General features: G+C 41.9%; 1 protein-coding gene across 4 annotated transcripts; it reads right to left on the minus strand.

The window, feature by feature from the left end:
• Nucleotides 1-4222: 4222 nt before the first annotated feature.
• On the minus strand, nucleotides 4223-24057 carry SERBP1 (SERPINE1 mRNA binding protein 1). Of its 4 annotated transcripts, none has more exons than XM_068953491.1 (10): nucleotides 23531-24057; nucleotides 20285-20453; nucleotides 19221-19358; nucleotides 19007-19102; nucleotides 18302-18376; nucleotides 15742-15919; nucleotides 12377-12424; nucleotides 9583-9756; nucleotides 8515-8553; nucleotides 4223-7232 (listed from the first exon to the last, which is right to left on the minus strand). In XM_068953491.1, the coding sequence occupies exons 1-10, from the start codon at nucleotides 23937-23939 to the stop codon at nucleotides 7176-7178; spliced, it is 1383 nt and encodes a 460-aa protein (XP_068809592.1). In that variant the 5' UTR covers nucleotides 23940-24057; the 3' UTR covers nucleotides 4223-7175. The 4 variants fall into 4 exon arrangements, with proteins under 4 accessions (XP_068809592.1, XP_068809593.1, XP_068809595.1 ...); XM_068953492.1 differs by having other exon boundaries at nucleotides 19007-19078; nucleotides 23531-24056; XM_068953494.1 differs by lacking the exon at nucleotides 12377-12424 and having other exon boundaries at nucleotides 19007-19078; nucleotides 23531-24056.
• Between the last annotated feature and the right edge of the window lie 499 nt (nucleotides 24058-24556).

Raw genomic sequence — 24556 nt, forward strand, 5'->3', positions numbered from 1 at the left:
CTTAGATCTAAGTTCTTGAGGAAGTGATCCTTAACAATCCTGCAAACGTATTCTTCTAAAGCAGCAACAGAAAAATACTTGCAGCACAAGACTTACTTCAAAGCCATGGCTTTTCCCACTGCATTTGACTTGAAATAAAGAATTTCCTAAAAGGAATTGTTGCATTAGAGAGACTTCTTGCTTGTTCTCCTCCAGCCTTTATTCCAGATCCAGCTATGTTATCTTCTGAAAAGGTCCATAAACTGGTATTATGGTCTCAAGTTCAAAGATGCCGTATGACAATCTTGTGTTTAACTGAACACACTGCCTTCTGTCAAGTGTGAGAACAGTACAGGATCATTATTAAATTTGTAGAGTTCTATACATCTACCTGTATTGTGAAGATGCCTCTATAGTAGATGGTAATCTATGAAAATGTGTATATGAGTTTTAAGGTTCCAATTACTCAGTTTTAGGAATGTGAAATTAAGAGTCCTGAGACCAGCTCTTGTGTACAGCAGTGACTTCTTAATGGATTTCTCTGCAATGTAGAAAGATGCTCAATATGCCCAGTGTATTTCATTTTAATTAGCATAACAACTGATCACAAGTAACATGTCTCTTCTCAAACCTTAAGTTTTCCGGTCTTCCGCTTCTGTGTCTTGAACACAAAATCAAATCATCAACAGTGATTTAGCTATCATTAGATTTAGTCTATACTTGACAAATATTCCTACACAGAAAAGACACCTACTTGTTATAATAAATGAAACAGCTCAGGTATCTGATCAGCAGTTAAGTGGAATCCAGCATGCAGCTTGTCAATCAGCTTTCCACCTGACACTACTTAAAAATCAAAGTAAATAACCTTGACCTCACCACACTGCTGAGATGTGTTCGAATAACTGGAGTTTGCCAGCCAGTAGGATCAAGAGCGTCACGAAATGTGGCATTCCATCGATAACAGCTACTCAGAGCTCAGGAAGGAACCGAGGGACAGAAAAATATATACGCAACCGCTATCCACAAAGTTTTCCATTGTTTTCCAAAAGCAAAGGAGAAGGCCCTTCTGGGAAATGTTGCAAGAAGAGATGAGGAAAACCATTCCAGATAAACAGCTACCGGCAAGCTGCTCTAATTCAAGCGTGGTTAAAAGTTGAAACCGTGCAAGCACTCAGGCTTCTCTGCAACACAAAGGACAGTTTTTGAAAAATGCTTTCCTGCTGCAACACGTGCAGAAGCCTCCCAGCACTCAGAGCACAGGGGCTCACTTCCCAGCAGCCGGCACAACTCGGCTGCTCCCCACGGCTGTCCCAGCACAGGCAGCTCAGTTTCCAGACAGGAACGCCCCTATACTCACCTTGGGCACGACACTACCCACTCCCTTTCCCACCTGTAACAAGGGATTATTTTCACATCACAGTCACTACAAAGTTTATGAGTTCCTGTCATGGAATTCAACAGTCCCTGATGGAATACTTACCCTTACTGCCCACTTGACATTAACACACGTTTGTGCTAGAAATCATGCTTTGGAAAAAAAAAAACAAAACTTATTTCCAGATGTGCAAGTAAGTGCACATGCCTAAGCAGTCTCTCGCTTGAGGCAGAGGAACATTTTCATTAAGACAAAATACAGCAGCCTTTGCCTCTCCAAGGTACTAATGCAAGCAATACACATTTCCCTTTCCCACCTGCAGTTTGAATATGGCTGTCCAAACTGGCAGGATTTTTTTTTTTTTTTTAAAAACTCAAAGGACTCTCAATACATCTTGTAAAATTTTACAGAAGCTCTGCAATACAGTCCCTGCTCATGTACTAACTGAAAGTTTAGATTTGAATTGTATTTTGGAATATATTTGAACTTGACCTTCTCCTCATTACCACCTCCAAACAGGCCCAGGACTTCTCTATGCTCAAGGTTACAAACAAAAAGGTAGCTGTTCATGGATGGACTCGGCACGGAAGAGGACAAACTTCCGCAGAAAATTGGTTTTCAACAGCGGCCCACAAGTGACCTGCAGAACAGCAGCCCTTTTTAGCATCTTCATCCAAATCTGATAAAGGTGCATGGTGGCCCGCTGTTAAAAGGGATCGCTGCAAGAAGAAAGCATGTAAGTAGCAACCACCATTTTGCCTTGACGCGCTTCCCTCCTGCGCCGTGCGAGTGCCCTGCCAACATCACGCTTGACCCGCAGCAGCTCCCCTGCGTGCACGCTCACCCAGCGCTGCTCCAGCCGCAGCCGGCCAGACCTGCGGTCTACTTTCTTAAGAGAAAGATGACGGAAGCAGAGCTGACTTGCCCTCTGTACGTTACATCACACAATAAAACTCCTGACGTCTGTCAAGTACAAACCCCAAAACACAACTAAACATACCGGTCATGTGCTAGTTTAAATTTCTGTAAGTTTACACTAAAAACAATCCCACATCAAATTTACCTTCGTTCCACCCATTAAAGAATGTGCAAGTAAAGTAAAGCTCCCTCACCTCTGGCTTGGTATTACGAGGACCTTTGCAGAAATGTCTCGCGAGTGAAGGCCAAACAGTTCAAGTACACTTATCAGTAATTACAGGTAAGTTCACATACTAGCGCAGTGGATTCTGTGACATGTAAAATGAAGCAGCCTTAGCTCATGTTTAACTGTCCACAAACAAGCATCAGCGCTGGTCCAGCTCACCTCCGGTCCTGCAGAGCACCCAAGAAAGTGAAATGCGTTTTAACATTACCTGTTAATGCTGAACACAAATTAAAAGCTGTATGATTACCCAGAATTGAGAGAATCTCTTGAGCACTGCACACACCTCAATCATATATCAAGTCTCAAGGTTGCACATACAACCACTTTCTGATTTTGAAGTCTTAATTGCTGATAAAACATGAGAGAAAAAACACCCCAAACTAGAAGGTCCTACTTCATTTCCATCTTCCAGGAAGAAGAAATGACAGCATGCGCTAACTCATCTTTCAGACGACCTAAGCATGGTCAGTTTTGCATGTACTACACAACTTGGACAAAAATGCATTAATTCCTGTAACGCTGCAATCTTCAGTCCTTACAGGAGCTGTGATCAGCTTGAGGCACCAACTGCGTGGCTAGCCACAGCCAAACAAAGCAGGGCACAGTCACCACAGCTATTTTATTGCTAGGAACAAACCCAAGACTACCTTGTTACTGAAAGCTTTGAAGACAGTGAAAACAGCTTTGTTACTCTGTGTCACTTGCACTGCCATTTTCTGATCCCCATCAAGTATTTCATGTATGAAAATAATGTATGTGAAGGCAACAGATAGAACTACACCCAGAGAGGCTTCAGACAAGTCGGTCAGGCACTGCTCTCCAGCTTCATAAAAGACCACTCTCACAGCTATTAGCCTTAACACTTAAAGAGTGTTAAGGTTTTTTTGCAAAACACATCAGCCCTGCTACTTCATTTTTACGTCTAGCAGCTTGCTTTGGTAAGCAGTATCCAGCCTGGTGTACAGATATTTTCCGTCCCCGTGATGACTCTGGCTCTGAGTTACTCAAACACTTCATTCGTATTTGTGTTGGACATCCAAGACGACACAGCTCCGTTTTCATGCTCTCCGTACTCCACCTGGCAACCACCCTGCAGCAGGGCTCTGGCTGCACATTGCAGACTGATCAGTACCTCAAGTCAGCTGCGTCAAACCACATTAGGTATCTTTTACAAAAGGTATTCTTAAAAAACACCACACTATTTTGTCATTAATGTTTCCTTACATTGACCTTCAACTTTATAGACAGCAGCACTTAACATATTGCTAGCCAATTCTGAAAATTATTGATCACAAACTGAACACTACAGTACCTCTTCTCCTTCCCTTAGGAGAGTTCAAGTACATGAAACCCAGAAGTCCAAGTTCCCACGTGGAGCTTCCCACAAAGTCCTACTCAGGCTTGAAAAGGCACACGGCACCATCAACAGGAACAGTGACCAAACTACTCCTATCTGAAAGTCCCCTAGAAGTACAAATGAGCCATTTGTCCCAAATCGGATTCCACCCCCTAAGCAAAAATACGGTGTTCATTTTTCCTAACACAGCACCCAGCACAGCAGCAGTGACAGTGTCCACCCCACTCGCGGGAACATGCCCTGCACCTGGGGCAGATGCTAGCACCTGACTGGCGAAGGCAGACCAAAGCATCAGCTCTGCAATGAGGGTAACATGGCCCTTGTAATGATTTTATAAAAGAAGTAGGTTAGCAAATGCTGGAAGTAGCAGCTTTAGGCATATGTCCTGCGTTTATTAAAACAAGAGGCGTGGCTATGCAAACGAATCTCAATGGGCAAAAAAAGTCATTACAGTTAAGAGTGGTCTCAACTCTTTGAAACTGCAAACACCATATATTCACACCGACTTCTGATGTTTAGTTTTCCTCAGAAGAGTTCGTGTCCTTTCCCACAAGGACAACACTTGCATTTATCATCAGTCTTGTTCCCTCCCAGTATCAGTGGCATTCAATCCGTAAGATGAACTTTCATGCTCAAACCTTGCAATCATTTCATTCGTAAGCCAATTTTCGTTACATGCTTCTCTCCAATTTTTTCTGCTCTGACCATCTTTTTAAAATGGTTCAGATTTAAAAAGGTCTAGTCCTCTGGATTTGGCGTGACAGCACAAGTAGCAAGCAAGAGGACAGAAAATGTTACTACAGAGCAAGCTCGTTAATAGTAAATACTGGAGCTACTCAACAGAGGGAGACATTTTCCCAAAGCAAAGTCCATTGCTAGTAACGGAAATGCCTGGGCACCATCACCACTCGGGGCAGAACCTAGATGAGACACTATTCATCTAAGTGGATTCACGTCCACGTGTCTTCATGACATTTTTAAAAGAGCATGAAAATAAACCTTTATTTCAGTTAACACCCACCAATATTAAAGATATATGTTCACAGTTTTAGTTCTTGACACAAATGGACTGAAAGAGGCAAATTTACATCTATCAGAACAGCAGACAGACCAATTTTAAGTACAAGCCATCCTGGAAATTTTATGTGACATGCCATTCAGGAAATTGCTCTATAATCTAAAGCAAGAGAAGGGAAAGCTTCTGACCAAATCGCACTGGTAGGGCCCCAAATGACTAGTTGGCCCAGAGCTAATCTGGGGAAAAAAAGCCGAGTGACAACTGAAACGGCAAATACACGGTTTGGATAAGGGGGGGGGGGGAAGGTTTATATTACAGAGAAAGCTTTTCCATAAATGTGTTTCTGAATATCAAAGCATTTGTTTAGTTATATTATCCGAGGTGTCCCTACCATTGAAACTGCAACACATTCTACCAGGCGGAATGTGCAAATCACAAAGGGAGAGGGAAGAGAAACGACTCGGTGCCCGGGAACTGATCCCCCCGACACTAAGCACCTGCTCAGAGTCAGGAGAACTGAACCACGAAATATTGCCATCCACTGTTTGAAAACTTGCCTCCTTCTCACAGCCTAGTACTTTCAAACCGATAGGTGAGTGCGCTAAAGTGTAATCCAATGATATTAACAGTGGTTTACAACAAAAAGTTTTGTAGAAAACAGTTCAGATAAAGCAAGCCAGCTAAACACCACAGTTAAGGAGTCTGATATTTCATATTCAAAGGTCTCCAATACTTTTTGCCTGTCCTGTACAGCTTTTAAAAAAATAGGGCGTTACCATTTGTTTTCTATCTACCTAGTTAAGAAACTACAAATATGTTATAAGCTGTTCAAAGTGTAAAACATTAAATAAAATGAGAATCCTGTTTCTAGTCTCCTAACAAATGCTGCAGATAAAAACTCTAAGAAACCCTCTTTTTTAGTCATTCTCTCAACTCCTTTTGTGTACTGAAGTGGTAATGTTCCTGTTCACAGGGGTTAAATTAAACCTATGACAAATTTCTATAGGGGTGTAAGAGTTCCTTACAATCACTCTCTGAAAAACATTCATTTGTCAGCTAGCAATCAGAGCCCAATGTTGAAAAATCCCGAACAAAATTTAGATCGGAAGGTATGCATTGCGATTTTCTGCTGCAGTTTTTTTTAATCCCATACAGATTGCAAAGGTCCCTGTTTGAAACAGCAAGCCAAAAACGCCTCCTTCCAGACCTAGACAGAGCCCCTTAGTTTCTTCTTCAGGAGAACTGCCACTATCAGAGCAGTTCTGTAAATATTCAGATGCTGACGTATTTTGTGAGAACAGACTGCGCTGCTGCACTCCACATCCCAGCTGTAGTCCAAGCAGACTACTAAGCAAAAGTTGCCACCTTCCCCACCACCTCCCCGTTCCATATAACAGGAAAATGTACTCCAATCTACAGGGTACCCCCTAAAAGAAAAAGCGTAGGTAATTTAAAAACTTTTTTTTTTTTTTTTGCCAACAAAGCATCTAGTTTGGTTTTAGGGAGAAGGAGGGAATAAAGGTGAAAAGGGTGAGTGAAAAGTGTAATACATAATTAAAAAAAACTGTTTAGACCAATTATCCACACATCACTGCTGGATGAATACACAGGTATTAACTATAAACCAATGTGCTTTGAATATCTTTTCAAGTATTTGATATCAATTTTGTATAAAGATTTTGTGTAAACAAACTACCATAGATGAAAAATGACTGTTTTTCCAAGTTTGAAATTAAGTATTAAAACTAAATTAAAGAACTTCCAGGAGTTAGTATTCCACACAGTACTAACAGTCTGCCAAATTAAATCTTACATATTCCAAAAGACCACGGGCTGATAAAAATCTCCTAAATAGGTATTAAGGAAACAGAAATAGTGTGCAATAATTAAAAACCAGTTTGTAGTTTGGGGAAAATGTCTAAAATCCTGAATTAAAAAACACAAATGAAGTGAAAGCTTTTAACTGGTACACACTGTTCACACCTATATTTCAAGTTTGGAAACGCATATTTTCAAGCAGCAATACAAAAAAGTATCCATGAAGAATGCATAATCTCTGAAAAAATTATGAAAACATCCCTGCTACCATTACATTTCTAAATACAAAACTGACTACCATATTGTTGCTTCTGTGTAGCGAGAGAAGTTCATTTTCAAAACAGATAAAATTCAGTCTTTAGGTGTGAATGGTATGAATGACAGTCTCCTTTTTAAATTTCTTAGTTGTTTAGGATCCTTAAGCATGCAAGCCTCGGAGAGGAAGGCCCAGTGAGGGCAGGGTTGGCTTATGACATCCAGTTTAGGACAGAGCTGGGAAAGCCTCTGGGTCATCTACATCAGGAGCAGAAGCACTTGACTGAAAGAGAAATACCAGAAAGTTATTAGCTTCAGAGGCAACAAGCCCTACCGTGTTTCTAACTCTTCACGCATACTGACGTATTCCCACTCGCTAGATAGAAACGTGAGGGCTCAGCACAGAACTGAGCTGGGGCGGTGCGACATATAGCTGCTCAGCTGAGCACAACTGCGAGGGCACGCTGGGGCCTGGCCAACCTGCGTGGGAAGGGGCAGCCTCCAACCTCTGCGACTGCGGAGACAAGCCGCGCCGCCCCAGCGCGGGGCAGGAGCTGCTGGAGACACAGCCACTTCCTCCAGCCCAGTAACTGGGCGTGGGGCGGGTTTTTTTTTTTTTTTTGGGGGGGGGGGGGTGGGTACCTACTTTAACCTATCGAAAAATAGCATCTACACTGAAAAATACTGGGTTTTGAAGTAGTACCCAACACAGCAGAGCTAAACAGTCCTGCACCGGACAAAGATTACCAAAGCAACAGCCTTCTGCCATAATAAGCAACAGCAGGAATTCTTATTCCTAGGACTAGAAAGCCTTCTATACTACTTTTTAAGTTAAAGCTACCTATAGAGATATCGTAAACAGCACTATAGCACTAGCTTGCAAGTATGTATTTTTTCCATTCTTATGGAGCCCCCATGCATGGCTGATGCTATTCTACTAGGACACAACCATCAATTCTTACCAAGGAACACAACTGTGAAGTGTTACCAAAAGGCCTGTTCACAGGAAATACTAAGTTTCACCCATTTCCCCTTTAATAACAACTAGTTTTGTGAATCAGAAAAACAGGATTTTTTGTGCCAACCTATCCCTAGCCTAGAAGTTCAGACAAATTAACCAAAGACCTACTCGGTACTTCCCTAACTCAGCACTGCACCTGAACACCAGTTCAGTGATGAAACGCAGAAAGTATTTTAGCATAACCTTCACTTTGTGCATGAGGGATGTGGGAGGCAAGAGGAGTAGGAAGAGCCAGGGAAGTGGAAGTTCCTGTAAACATCTGCATTTATCGAGAGGAAGAGATTTATTTACACCACTCCAATAAAAGTTTTATCAACACCTAAAGGCAAGACTGAGACACTGAAAAAGTACCCAGACCACAAGCTAGGATCAAGAGAGAGCAGGGTCTTAGGCCAACAGTTTCAGTATCTCCAGTCCTCCGCTCCAACAAGAGTAAAAGGCAAGCCAAAAAAGCCAATCCACTGTGGGAGGGGAGCGGCAGTCCCCACAGCAGGATGGCCCTGTTCACAGGTAACGTAAACGCTAGCAGAGATCAATCACCAACCTGGTTGGGTGTGTGGATCACGTCAAACTCCTTAACCAACTGGAAGGAAATAAACAAAGTCAACATAAAATAAGCTGCAGATCTCAGAGTATTTAACTGTTTTATGACGGCAGGCTCAAAGAAGCAAGATGCCACACTAGTGGAACAGTTCAGAGCAAAAACCCATCACCATTCTAGTTGCAATTCCTTATATATATATATATTTTTTAAACATAGATAAGAAGAATTTTCCAACTCAGGCAGCTAAAACTTAAGATAATCCAGTACAAAGAGAAAATAAAGTTACTGTCCTGCAAGAGATGCAAATGAGAAAAAAAAAACACACACTGGCCTGTATGAAGAAAATCACACCACAGACTAAACTCATTTTCAAGCGAGCAACATTTTGAATAGACACATTTAAGCTGAATAAATGACTCGCACTAAATCAAACTCTAAGTGCAGATATACTACATTAGTTCAGCTCTGCACATTCCCCCCCCAATGCAGGATGCTTCCTAAATGCTTCCTTACAGCTTTAGGACTACAGGAAGAACAAAATTACTGCAGACTAGGAAAATAGTAAGGGTCCTACTTCCACATGAAAACTGAATTCCTCAAATTCGAGCTATAACATGCAGTCATAAAACAAGTAATCTCCAACCTAAGGGTCACAACGTAGATGCATTCCGGAGCGTATCTGAAAACCACCACTCCAGTGCTTGTAGTTCTGCTCAGGCATAGACATGTCCGACAGTATATCTGAACGCATCCAGAGCGGTGTCATTTTCAGGATTTAAATGCAACGTCCAAAGATAGGCATTACTTTTTAATCCAAATTATTCCCCACCCTCCCCTTTGGGAGTAATAAAAAACACCACTGAAACACCTATCCTTTTGTCCGAACTGTAACCCAGGTTACTTTAAACTTGTAAGAACAGGCATTTTATTCGGTTTTAAAATACACTGTTTGTCTTCCAAGTATTCCCCCCAGAAATAAGGAAGACACCTAAGACCATCTGAATGAAAGAAAACAGCCTCGATAACTACAACTAAAATCCTTTGCAGAGGAAAGCTACAGCTATTTACCTTGTCAGTTCTGCTTCCACGGCTGGCCCTGCCACCACGCCCTCGGCCACCCCGACCCCCTCTGCCGCCACGGCCGGGGCGGCCAAGGTCTCCAAAGTTGATCTCCAGCTGGGACGTGATATCATTTGCTGGTTTACGGAAGTGATGATCCATTACCGAGTCTTCAGCGTGAGCCTAAAAACAACGATTTTTTTCATGAGTGAGAAAAATCACCCTTCTTAGAAAGTTTTACCATGTAGTTCTACTCTCACCGGCACCGCCTGTGTGTTCACCTCCAAACGCACCCCTACCTACAGTACTGTTTCAAGATAAAGATCAACAGAGCAGCAATTTTCATGAATCAAGTTATACCACCTCTAAAGGAGGCAAAAAATAAAATAAATAAATCACACCAACTACATAAGAGCAAGCAAACATTCACTGGAATTACTTTGAATTTAAGCATTCAAGCTAATGAAGTTATTTTGCGTTTCCAAGATAACTCCTGAACTTCCACAATTTCTTCAGAAGAGCAAATTTAGCTTCATTTCAGATCAAACTGACCAGCATCAAGCCAATAAAGAACCTCATTTTTTTTAGTTTTCTCTTCCCACTTCCTAGTGGAAAAATCTTCCTGTTCTATAAATCATTTAGTTTTTTCTAAACATGCACCCACTAGCCAATCTTTATCTTGCTCAGTGACTATTTTGCATTTCCTCATTTGCTTAGTCTCGAGTAATCTTTAAAGAAGGGAGAAAGAACGAACCCGTTATTGGATATCAGTCATAACAGATTGTGAACAAGGCATAAACAAAAGACACTTTAGTTACATTGCTTGAAGTAACTAACGCACTAACGCTAAAACAGAGAACCAGCCTCCCAGTCATGAATTACACTGACAAATATCTTCCACCATCTTTGCCATGATAAAACAACAACAAAAAACACTTACAGCAAGTTTGATACCAACGCATTCAAGGTGAGAAACACGAGCCACTAAGAGCAAAGTGTGCACTGAAAAGTTGCACCTAACACTAAATACTACTCAGCACAGAACCAAGTATTTCAAATTATTACGCACTGAACACAGAGAATGAAGTACTTAAATTATTTTTCACTTTGCACATCTAATTATTTTTCCACACAGTTCCACTTTTTGGCGCCCCTGTGACGATTACACAAAGTGTAAAACTGCCTGTATTGGACCAGACCAAGGGTTCACCCAGTCCAGAAGTCCGCCTGACAAGGCCCAGGCACTGACGCTGTGGAGCCATACAACGTGCCATCGCTTTCCGGTAACCTCTGAACTTCTGGCGCGTCAATTCTCAATTTCTTCGTCTTTTCGTGCCTAAGTGCCATAGGCTTTCCAAGCTTGCTTACTGACTATACCTTACTTTTCTTGTGGTCTAATTACACAATAGACTGACTTTCAAAGGAAACGTATTGTGTAATTATACCAGCTACACCCTTTAATTACCTTTTGTGGATCCTTTAAAGGTAGCCAATAGATCCACAGAGCTCTGCAGTCAAAAGGCTGACAAGTGCTTTCAGGGATTTCCTTGGGCCAGTTACATGTACCATAACGCACAGAGTCATACAGCGTCTTCGCCATCAATCGACTCCCTTTCTGCACCCAGCTGTGCGTTTGGCCTCCGCAACATCCTGCGGTGGAGAGCACTGCAACTTCGTTTGGCGCAATGAGAAACAGCACCCCACACTGCTTTCTCTCAAACGTATTTCACCGGAACGTATTTTGTGTAATAATAACTGGTGCCTGTCCCATTCCTGATCTGAATTATACTACTTTCCCTCGGAGATCTCTTTCCTAAACTTAGAAAGTTGGCCTAAGCCTAAGTTATTTTTCAGAGGAAAGTCGTTCAGCCTGCCAAGCTACAAGCAGAACTGCATACAGTATTCAAATACAAGTACCCCAACAATTTATAACAGTAAACAGTGTCTTCCGCTAAAATGTTGATCCTTTTCTACTATCTAATATTTTTATCTGCTGCTTTAATCACTCTCTGGGTACGGAGATGGTATTTTCAACTTGCTGGTAGCTATATTATGTTCTTTTTTCTGAGAGGTACAAAGCCCTTGATAGTACAACGCCACCGTGCATTTCTGCTTCTCCACACTATTATTGTTTGGGGGGAGGAAAGGAGGAGAGTTTACAGCCTACCAGAAATCATACTACTCTTACCATTTAACATTGGTTTAACCGCTAAACCCAACGCACCTCAAACTATGTGCCTACAAAGATAATTTCCTTGCTCAAAATAACTTAAGCTAGTTTAAAACAGTAATAAAAGACAGCATATTCTCATTTTCTTCCTGCAGTTAGATGGCAACATATAACCACGGGCACACCAAATTGGTTATTGTGCATCTTCAAAATTACTTTTTTTAGTTTATGCCTAATAGCAACTCTCAATAGTACTGTAATACCTGATAACCTCTTGCAGGCACTGATGCGGTTACGGGGTCTTGGGGAAGGCTGTCAGAAACGTTAAGAACAAACCACTAACACAAAGGGGCCAGAGCAGACAGTGAGATGAGGGGAGGAAAGGGGAGGGAAGACTCATGATCGAAGCACTTAGGATGACAAGGTTTCAGTTCAGTTAAATTAGGAGCAAGGGTACTAAGTAGGAAAGATCCTGTATGGTGCACAGTTAAGACAACAGGCATGGACAGAAGAGCTCCATGTTGCATCTACTTATATTCTCTTTTTTGTGACTTCTTAGTATCAAGATCTTGATTTCAGAAGGAGATCACATCAAAACACAGATATCACCAGTTAGATATAAAGGATCAGTACCTCATTTGACTCCAGCAGACTCCCCTGCATTTCTGTCATCGCCTTTGTCTGATGAAAGTTGCGTGTCCACGCCAAAGTGACAAAAGGAACAAAGGGAGAAAACAAAAGGAAGAAATGAGACTCAACTACATACAGAAACAACAGGTAATAAGGTCACATGAACTTGCTGGATACAGATGTCACTGAGCACATGGAGCAGCAAAAGAATGAGATCAACAGCTGCGCAAGCATCCAGAAAGAAAAGAGAATGGACTACACCACAGGTTTGGAGGCAAGAGAAACCCTGGATCAATACTAACAAAGTTTAACACAAGCTGCTGCTAATTCCACTAGAGCCCAAGCACAGTTTGATCTCCAGCACCTCACTACGCCAGGCACACACTGAGAGCGTAACTAGACAGATGCAGATTTTTTTGAATAATTACTGTTAACGAGAAAAGTTTCCGCAGAGCCTGAATTCAAGAGTCACAGCTCCAAATTTTGAAAAGATGAACTATTTTCTAGAACACACTTCTCAGCCTTCCTATGATAACCTCCCCTCTAAGGAGCTGATTAGATTAGCAAGACAGTTTGAAGGCACAGCTCAACAGAAACAAAGTAGAAACTGATTTACTAACATATGACTCTTTCCAGGAGACCTGCATCAAACTATTTAAACAGTTTTTAAGAGCTCTTCCTTTTGCTCAGCTCTATCAGCAGAACTTAAAATATTCAAATCGCTAAACCACAGCTGCAGAGAGGAGAAAAAAGACAATCTATTTTATGACACAACCCAATCTCCTGGAAAGAGTCTCCTCAGACTAGTGATGAGACACAGTGAATTTTACATTAAGCCAGGAAGAATCTCAGACAGTATTAGGAGCTGATTTTATGAAAAAGTGTCACTTTCCAGTAATTGCAGAGCAAAAGTGAAAAAGAAGACGACACCTAAGATATAGTCAAGCATTTCACTCCTCAAAACAGGCAAGAAAACAAGTGGCAAAGGAGGACAGTTCTTTCACAGGACTGAGGCAGATGAACAGCACTAGCTCCTCACCTACTCCCTTTTCCCCCCAGATTCCTAAGGCATTCAACCCAATAGCTCAAGACAAACGTCTACAGGAACGAGGATGGTCATCACAATGCTTCAATCCACGTTTCCGAGAAAAGGTACTGGGGCATATTGTGATTTCCCAGCCGTAACGGTACAGAAGATCTCGGGCTGACACCTAGAGTTTACCTATAAACCCACTCGCTTTCACGTCAACTTCCTTCTCGCCATCACCCCTAACAGAAACCTTTGGCCTGGGATGAATTATTTCATACACCAAACTTGCATCCCTTTCGTGGCCCACAGGGTATCAAAGAGGACAACGGGAATAAGAATAGCAGCTAACGTGCAGGTTGTGTTCGTAACTTTGGATTATTCCACCTTCCCAAATCAGCTCACAGAAGGGCTGGTGCAAAAGCTTTTCCAATGCCTGCATTATAAAGAACATTTCTCTTATAATCGCCCCCAAAAATGCACCGCTCTCTAGGTGATCAGTGAACAATGAATAAGCAAAACAGGGACAGATATTTGCTGAACACAGAGTAATTTGAAATAATCTAAAAGAATCTCGATCTAAGGACAGTCTTGACAGTAGTTCCTTACTGTTTAAGCACAGAAGTGAGATTAAATTGTCTTTAACACTAATACATAAGTTATCTGACTCTTCATCTCTTCAAAGAGAAATTAACTGAATGCACTTCTGAAATAGAACAGCCTATTAATTATGTCAGTTCTTCTGTGAAAGTAATTTGATTATTCTTTTTAGTTCATTACCAGCACGTTTTCTGAATGGAAAATGCAGCTTTCCAGCTTTTAAATTACTCAGAAGTACCACTATCCTATATTCAGATGGGTAAAAGGAAAAAAGAAAAAGAAAAAAGAAAACCCACCCCACAACCCTTCTTCAGAGACACCAACTAACAAATAAATCTTTGGGGAGATGCCAAATACTTTAGAGAGATCAGAACGGGGGCTGCACCTGTGAGGTGAGATTTCCTGAGAGGCTTGCAGAAACAGAAGCAAATCTTGGTAAAGTAGATAAACGCCTCTATTTAAACTTACTATTCTAATATTCAATAACACTTAGACTAACTCACAAAAATTTCCCTCTTCTACAACAAGCCACAGAAAGTTATTTAATGAAAACTTCAAACACTGAGCAGCTTAATGAAAGAGATACAGAACTATTATCTTACACAGCGAGATATGAAAATAGCATGACTGTGGCCAGACGTCAAGTTAAGTCCAGTGAGACCAGAAATGAAATTCTCCTTGTGAGAGAGTAATGGAGTGCCACCCCATTTATGTTATATACTTCCAATTAAAAAAAAAAAAAAAAAGAAAGAGAAATGCAGAAAATACCTATTAGAAGACCAAACAGCATATTACATACCAATTACTTACTTCAAAAGAAGTTAGAACCAACTGCTAAACAAAGTTTTAGGCCACTGTTTAACATTAGGCTATTTAAGATATTAGTGTGTTAAAAACAAAGATTAAAAGCTCATGACAGTTTCTGAAACTGAATCCACGTGCTAGCCATGCGTTAGAAGACAAAGATCTCAGCACTTCCCTTCCCTCTAGAAGGGAAAAAAGCGCGTCTCCTTGCAACTCACTATTTTAAAACAGAATACAGACTGTGCAGGATACAAATGTTATGATGACTGAAGTGTTTGAGAAACTAACATTTTAAAGTGATTCTACAGCAATTGTGGTGAATATTACTGAAGCATACAATGTATTTCACCTGGTTTCCTAAAAACCTCAAAGACACTCAGCTACAAGATACAAACAACTGAACAAAAAAAGACTCCTATGTTACCAACTAAGATGCGCCATTTAAACATTACGGCATCTAGGGCATGACCAGCGTTCTCCTACGATTTCCTTCTCTAACACCTTGGTCCTGCACTGTGTTTAGCAAGCACAATGAACTGGTGTGACAGAACTTTGACACAGCAATAACGTTAAATTTCTTTAAAAAGAAAAAAAATTTCATATTGACAAAATAACATTTTCTTCTAAAACGCTCACCCAGAAGCAGTCCTACAAAGTCACCCGGAGTGCAGTAGTATTTCACAGTCTAATCTCTACTAGTTAGATTGTATCAGTATACACCAACCTAAGGAGACAGGTCAACTGCTAACTAACCACAGTAAGAATTGTTCCTTATGCTCCTGCATAACTTAAATTTTATTAGCAGAAATCTTATTCCTGCACTATAAACATTTAATGACAGCTCAGCCTCTCCAAGAACAGAGGTTCTCTTCAAAGGACTGGTGTATAAAAAACCCCATACAATCTGGACACAAACAAATACTGAAAATCACATTACCTCCTCACTCTTTGACTTGTGAAGAACAAATCCTTTTTTCCATTGCCCATCAGCACCCTCATTTGGTTTACGGATGTTGAATTCGACTTTTGCACGATCCTTACTTTGAATAGCTTTCCATTCATCCAGGGTCATTTCTTTAGGACCTTCTTCCTTAACTTCTTCAACCTCATTCTCTCTGTAGTAAATTCATGGATATTAGGATCACGACTTAGAGCTCACACTCTATATATAGCAAATTCAAAAAAACAGTTTTATCAGCACCGGTTTATAGAAGGCCTTTTTTGTCAAAAATTTAGCAGTTAAAAGGAGGTAAAAAGTCATCTGAATCCCACCACTCAAAAAAACACATGAAAGCTCATCTTCTTTAGCTGCCGTGGCAAAAAAACATAGCCAGATATCGTCAAACAACAGAACACAGCACAGTAAAATTTTAAAATTATTACTGACCCATGATGTCTGTTCTCCACATTAATTGCAATTTTCACTGCAAATCTGAAAGCCTACTTTCTGCAATGGACTTTTTTTTTTTTTTTTTTTTTTTGAGATCCCTCCCTCCCGAAGTTTCAAGTTAAGGCAGAGAGACAGCACTTGCTATCACCATAGTTCTCATACTCGTTAGTTTAAAAACAATTTTAAAAATACCTTTTATAGTTTGCTCCTTTACTGAATCAAAGACAAGTATTGATATCCTGGCTAACTGAAAATAATTTTACTTGCAGCTGGCTTGAAAAAAGAACTACAAACACCTCAACGACTAAGTTACGTCACTTCAATGCAAATCTTTAATGTCCCTAGTTTCTGCCAAAGTGCTATTTTTAACTTAAACACAAGCACTATGTTCTGTGATAGATCATGTTCCAGCTACACAGACAGTCAATCCTCTAGCCATTCTCCACACAGCATGTTTATGCAAGTAAAATTCTAATTTACAAGGTGTCAGGACACCGTAGTAAACTGGTGTTATGTCAGTGCAGTGAAAACATCGTGAAGGCATCAGCCTAACTGTTTTCATTCCATAGCCATTAACCTTGGTATGATAACGCAGAGGCTTTTCCCTCAAAATTATTATAAGCAGAATTGCAAGTTTTTTCTTATTTTGTAGGACAGAACCGTTTTCGACCGGCTACACTTTCAAAAAGCAAACGCATTGCTCTGGGCATAGATATTACCCCTTGGTGATCTGCACATTTTACTACAGTAAAGCATTCTACAGTTCTACTGAAACATCTAGATTAAATTCCACCAGTACAGCCAAATTCAGCATTAACCTATGTAAAGATGCTTTATTTCTCTAAACGCATACATGATGGGTAACAACAGAAGTGTTAAGATTGAAACTCAGAAGACTAAACGTTTTCTGCAAATCTGAGGAAGAAAAGGCAGGAAAAAGATATAGCCTGCAGAATTTTGCAGATAACTAACAGATCAGTACACGCATAGGTCAATAGCTGGTCAAATACGAGGACCTGTATCTTATAAAGACCCAGGAAATGATGAACACACAGCAAACTTCATATATCCAGATTTCCACTACATATAACTTATTTTTTAGGATTAACTCTCTTATTTTCCGACCAATGCTCAAGCTGCAATTCCTTAAAAATCCTCATACTCCTTTAAAAGAAGAGTTCTATTTGCAAGATGACCTTAACCTTGAATCTCCATGACCTTGGAGAAATAGCAGCATTTCGCCTTTTATTTAACCTAAATTCATTTCTTATCCTCTACTCGATCGTTGTTTCTCTGTACAGCTAATCTCAAAGTTCTTAGTGAGGAAACCAAGCAATAAAAGACTCCATATTAAAAATTTTGGACAAATAAGTATTTCAGAATTCTCTTACCTGTGTGCCATTTTCCTTTGAATCCACCATAAAGAACACTCCTCACCAAAAATTCATTTTTATTGCACAGAACTACTGTAAAAATTTCTATCATGTTTTTAGTCAACCCTAAGCGCCCCAACTGCTCATCTTGCTTTCCTAAAATTAGTGTCATTCATCACTGCTTTCTTCTGCAATGCTCTCTGAGTGGAATTAAAAGCAGTCAAGTTAACTTCTTGGAGAGTTGGTTGCATACACAGGAACTGAAGAAGAAAAGAGATGCAAACTTTTCTCTACAGACCAGTCACAGTCTTAGCACAGCTGTTTTGAAAAGCTATAAATTTCAAGAGAAATGCCTTCACTGGCAAAAGAGTGTTTTTTCCCTTCCGCTCGGTTGTTCTAACTGGTTATGGGCATGGCTGGTTTTGGATTTGGTATTTACAGTTAGTTGCAATCCAGAGATCCTAAGCATATTAGATCTAATTATTAGATAACTGAATCGGAAAGTGACCTAAGAGCTTGCATGACACTAATGAATAGCTTCGAGATACTAACGTGCAGAAGGCCTAGTTTAAGGAGACAGTCTTTCAACAGCACTGTGGATAATTTCTTATCTACTGAAGGAAATAAAATTCCAATATAGTAAAACAGAAGTAGGAACGAATATCAGAAAGTAAAGGAAAAGTAATACTGCCTTTGAAACAATCCAATCACATTTTAAAAGGGGTATTACTCACTTATTTTCAGAATCAACAGGTGGATGTTCTTCTCCTTCCGGCGTTTCCTCAGTTACAGCCGACTGATCCAATTCACTGCAATTAGAAAGTGTTTGGGGTTCTGTCTTTTAAAAAAAATAGTTCATCACCATTCAAAAATACATATAAAGTTAATGACTAAGTTCCACAGCAGATATGCAGTTCTTTAATATTTTTAATGAAATAGTTTTGTAAAGATTAATGCTCTCCCCTCTTTTTAAACTCCACGGTTTCCATTTTCCTAACAGTTTTCCCCACCCTGTACTTGTACCCATTCCGAAAGCCTCACGCTGTCCCCTGAGACAGAAAATGAACTTGGGAATTAAAACTACTGTTTGCAATGCCATACTTGGAAAAAAGCATGCTCAAGCTGATCAACATTGTTAAAATAATAGTTTCATTTTCACTAAAAAAATCTTTAGTGAAAGAATTGTTCAAAACCAGCATAAGCTCCCCCCCTTCCAAACTGCCCCCAAATTTTGGTTTTAAAAGGAAAGTCATCTCTTATATTACCAAGAAGATACTATATTAAATTTCAAAGTTCCGCAGTCAAAGGCTTCTTTAATAGTGTAACAAAAATGACCAAAACCCCAGAAGGCAGCTAAATCTTTACAGTTTGCTAATCATATATATTAGCATTTATTAACATTCTGCTAATAGTTTTCTAAGCAATTGCAGATTACTAACGTTAGCTCGTCTTTGACGGTTCCCCAGTTGTGTGATCCACTGCCACCACGCTTGTCCTCATGCTTTAGGCCGCTGAAATGTGAATGTGAAACAGAACTAACAAAACTGAGTTAACATTATAGTGTCCAGATACAGAAATTCAAAGGTAAATTTTAAAATGTATATTAATTGTAAAGAATAGCCAAAAGAGCAACAGAAAAAGTCAAAGACTTACGATCTATCACTGCCACTATGCCTGTCAAATTCACGTTTGCCGCGAGAGTCAAACCCATCTCCTCTGCCCATTCCACGTCCGCGTCCACGTCCTCTTCCAAGTCCACCACGTCCACGCATAGGTCGGTCAAGAATGGGTCTAGCATGGAACAGCCAAACATGAATATTTCACCTCCGAAAGTTTACTGCATGGCTCTTAAGGTTTTTTATTTTTTCCTCTTCTCAGAATTGTGTTTACTTACAAATAGTAATTATCTCTGTAAAAGTAATTATTTCAGGAGTCTAGCTTCAATGCCAAATCATGGCATTAAAAAACCCACATATATAACCTAATGCAGTCCAGATTTTAGAATCTTGAAACAAATACTTCAGGATCATCATCACTGGTTTGCAGCCTCTGTCTGTCATTTCAAAATTTACTGTTGTTTGTATTGTATTATGTCACTAGTTGATATACACCACAGTTTCAATTTAACCTGCATTCACACAATTTACTTCTAAAAGAATTTTAACTCTTACTACTAAGATTTTAACTGCTGAATATGACATTCAGAACACTTGATTTCTGGAACCCACACAATACTCTGGCAATTTAGGCCTTGCCTAGAAAATTACAGTAGCCAAGATGGTGCAAACACCTCCACAGACAAACTTTTAAGGCTTCGAGTCAGATGTATGTATTTAAGCAGCAGCTGCAACAACTAGCAACTTTCATCCTGCAGGGAAGAGCTATCCTTGAATTCCTTTCCTGACCTATCCTGACTTAGAGAAAAGTAACCGTCTATGGAGGATGTTTTACTGATTTTAAATCACGCTTAGTCAAACCAATGGAACAGCTCCTATGTTAAACCACTCCTTGTCTAAAATCTGATTTAAATATATAAACAAAATCATGCTACAAGAAAGAAATGCATGAGTAATGTTTTTGTGATTAAAACAAATTTAAGGTATCAATATTTTTATTCAATCAGCTCAGGGATTTTTTTTTTTTTAAACTTGGTAGCAGAAGAAAGGATAACCTCCCTCTAGAGTATCAGAAAACACATGCAAGACAAAAATTCTTACTTATCAACAGAAAATTCTCCTCCTTCGCCCTTCTCATCAGCAGGTTTATCAAATCGGCGTTCTCGAGGAGGTCGTCTCTCTGGTCTCCTCTCGATGGGCTTGCCTTCACCCTGCTGCTGCTGCTGTTGCTGCTGCTGCTGATCAGGCCTCCTGCCAATACGCCTTATCCCTAAAACATTAGGCAAAACACATTAACGGAATTTGGAGCTGCTCAGGAAGAGATACCAATGCTAACATCATGAAATAAAGACAAGTGTAAGTTGGAATTGAAGTTTTTATTCCAGTCACCTCCAGACTAGATAATCTGAGAGTCTATCCTAAAAAAGAAAAAATAGTAATAATAAAGAAATCAGTGTAGATCATTTCAGCGTTCATGTTTTTTTTATAAAGCATCTGACTCAAATGTGAACTCTTACAGTATCGTACCAAACTAAGCCCACGACCAGCACACAATTCATATGTAATCTGTGTTAAAATGACATAGTCAATTCTAAAGGAAGGATCACGTTAAGCTAGAAATTTTTTTCTGTAAAAGGTTCTTGCAGGTAAAACGTGCTCTTTATTTGGATGTGCGCTAAAATGAATTCGGCATCTCTACCAGGGAGGTAAGTCCCCTTTCATTCTACTGTGCCCTACTAACAAACTTTTTCAGCCAGCAGTTAGGAGCTGGGGCAGGGTGTGCTCTGCGAAGGACAATCTTTACCCAGACAGGTGTTACGTGCACCCGCATGAATAGGGAGCCTGGTACAATAGGATCCGGTCAGCGACTAAACGAAGCATTAATCCACGCTCCAATCCTCACAATCCAATACGTGCTCACTGACAAAAATTCACCTCGATGTGAATTAGACAGCTAACTCCCTCTCTCTGCCTTTAATTTCACCTCAATTAGGCCGTTTCCCTCTCCTTCTATACCCCTTCCTCCCACTTTTATCAAAAATTTTTAAATAATCACTTCTTACGGCGTTATCTTCTTCACGAAGACATTTGAAGAATCCTGAATGGATAAAAAAACTCTATTTATCTTCCAAAAGACCTGTTTACTGTTCTTTAGAAAGATCTGGATGAACATATCACTCCATCCTTATCCTATTAGCTTTTCACAATGTTTAGAGAAAAAACACCAAGCAAACCACAAAGACTGCCTCAAAAAATGCAAGTTTTCTTTCAAATTAAAAACTCTCAAATTTTAATCTTTTTAAATAAGTTCCTGCCTAACAAGCAATGCCAAATTTAGGGTGGGGCTAAAAAAGTTACAGTTGTAATGACATCCAAGCCAACACACCCAAATGAACAATGTCTTCCTCACCTTGCAAGCTGTATTTAACATTAAGTTTGCACGACATACATATCTTGCTAAGTAATCCTTCCTCACTAAAGAAACACATGAGTTTAAGCTCACTGACTTTGAGAAGAACTCAAACTAAGAAGGATCACTCCATTCTAGAGGTAAAGCCAGGGAGAAAGTGAACTGTCCAAAGTCACACAGGAGGTATGCTACAGAAGTGCAAACGAATAATCCAGCTCTTCTGAACTTCAAGTTCAACACCTTGTGCCCAGAAAATCGTGGTTCCTAGTGCAGCCTACCCAGAAATATAAATTACCTCTTGGTCTTAGTATCACATAGCTTTGAAGGGTAACTCATCAGCCAAATAATCTGCACCTTTACAGACTAAGGCAATAGTGTAAACAGTAATATATTCACTCAGTAAATAAATCCTGTTAATACCATAGCACCAACTACCTTTATAATGTTAAGTAGTATTGTCCCATACAAGCATTGAAATTTTCAAAATTGAAGGCGACTGGTCTCTTACTGAAGTACTCCATACACACGGCTACAAAAGAAGGTTTGGCTTTCTCTGTTTCATTGCTACAATTCACAAAGTTGAGTAGTGTTTGCTCTTGCAAATAAATGTGCAAACTGCTATGTACATACTGATAGCGAGTCTTACCAAAACAACCCTCAGCAATCTGCTGTATTGGCCAAAGACACTGCCCATGTTTCAGGTTTACTTTTTGAGGAATACCACCATAAATCTGTATCCGAATTAAGTACTTCCAAAGGACACTTGTTTAGCAAACCGCCACTCAGGATAAGTTACTGCATTCCTCATATGAAAACCCTCAAGCATCAGACTTGGAAGTACAAAAGATGCATAAGGAAAGGGTACTGTAAAACAGTTCTCGACTTCTGTATATCACAAGGTATTTTTAAGTAATATTTTTGGGGAGGGGGTATCTTCTAAAACAACAAACGTACTGAAAGTTTTCCTTTCTTAAAAAGCATAAAACCCGGTGGAGAATCATTCTGCAACATGTACAGTATTAAAAGCAAAAATATTAACATAGCCTCACGTAGCAATTTGCCCTCTTGTGAACAGAGAGCATTTTCAAAGAGGCCATTTGGAGTTAAGTTTGCAACTGGTAAGTATTTCTTCGCACAAACGTTAACTGCTCTCGGCATACATGCACCTCGAGAGCTCCAAGTTGCTCACAATTCTGGCCAATTAGACGTGCACGTTTCCTTGCGTGCAGTACAACCGCCTGCCACACGACTGAACGTATGTACGAAATCCACCCCTTCTCAGGCAAAATTGTGCCTTTACTCACTTTTCCCAGAACTTATTTAAGCTTATGCCACTCTGATTTTCTCACAAGAGGAAGCCAAAGCTTCCCGTGAAGTCTACTGAGATGCCTTACGGGTTTGCACAAATGTGGCTGAGCACTAATAAAACGTATTACTGCAACGCATACCTTGGTCCTATCAACTGCGCTATGACGCAAAAAAAAAAAAAAAACAACTCAGTGAACGTGGAGGGGGAAAAAAAAAGAAAAGCCGAGTCCAGAGACTGCTGAAGAGGATGCTAAGCATGTCACAGCACCCAAAACAGGAGGGCAGGCTCCCCGGGCTCTGCGGCAGGAGCGATCCTCTCCCGCACGGTCCCGTCTGCGCGCTGCCAACCCTCCCGCCCGCGGCTCCTTTCGGACACCGGGGAAACAAAACGCGCGTTTCGGCCGGAACGGTAAAGCCGCCCACGGCCACGTGCGACGGGCCTCCCCCCCCACCACCACCTACCGCCACGCGTTTCCCCACGTGGGCGCCAGGCCGCCGCGGCGGGGACCGACCGACCGACCGACCGACCGGCCGGGCCTCCCTTCCCGCCGCCTTCCCGCCGCCGCCTTTGTGCGCGGCGGCGGCGCCGCGGCCCCCTCCCGCCCCGCCGCCGCCTCCGCCTCGCTCACCCTCCTTGCGGAGCGGCGCGCCGGGCTGGCCGCTGCCCTCCTCGCGGCGGTCGGGGGCGCCGCCGCCGGCGGCCGAGGCGGCGAAGGGCGGCAGCGGGTTCTTGCGCTCCTTCTGCGACTCCCTGCGCAGCTGCTTGGCCGCGCTGCCCACGCCGCCGCCGCCGCCGGTCCCCGCCGGGCCCGAGCCGCCGCTGCCGGCGCCGCCGGCCGAGCCGGGCTGAGCCCCCGCCGGGCCGCTGCGGGAGCCGCCGCCGCCGCCGCCCCCCTGGCTCCCGCCGCCGCCGCCGCTCTCTTTCCGCCGGCTCTCGGCCGCCCGCAGCACCTCGAAGGGGTCGGACTCGTCATCAAAGAGCTGGTCGAAGCGGTTGGTGACGACGCAGCCGAAACCTTCCTGCAGGTGTCCGGGCATGATGGACCCCCGTCGGCCGGATCCGCCTGCGATGCTGCCCGGGCCCCCCTCAGCCCTGTTCGCCGCCGCACAAGATGGCCGTCCCCCAAAGAGAGCCGCTTCTCTTCCGGCGCCAGGCACATCCGGGCACCTCACCCCGCGCGGGGCACGGCGGGAGCTGCAGGCCTGCCCCGCCCCGGACTACAGCTCCCAGCGTGCCCCGCGCCGCCGTTGTGCGGGCCGGGGGGGGGGGCGGGGGCGGCGCGCCGCCGCCATGGCGCGGCCCGGCGAGGCGGGTGGGGCGGTTTCGCCGATTTAGGCCTTTTTCTTTTTTTTTTTTTTTGAGGCATCTTTTGTGGCCCCAGCGGCGGTTTTTGCTGCAGAAACGCGCAATTTCAGGAGTCTATTAAAGAAAAAAAAAAAAAAAAGCCAGGGCGGGGGGAAATCCACAGGCGTTTTCAAGGAGAGCTCGGCGCTTGGGCGCACCCGAGGTGTTTGCAAGGGGGCGGTCGGCCTGGCCACGGCAAAGTTAATATCTGTTAATTAGCTACGGAGCCGCTCGGGTGGGTCTGCGCCCCCCTAGAGCGAAAGCGCGGTGCAGGCAGGGATGTAGGCTTCGGTTCGCGTGCGGGGCCGCG

This window comes from Struthio camelus, chromosome 8 (assembly GCF_040807025.1).
Source record: "Struthio camelus isolate bStrCam1 chromosome 8, bStrCam1.hap1, whole genome shotgun sequence".
NCBI lineage: Eukaryota > Metazoa > Chordata > Aves > Struthioniformes > Struthionidae > Struthio > Struthio camelus.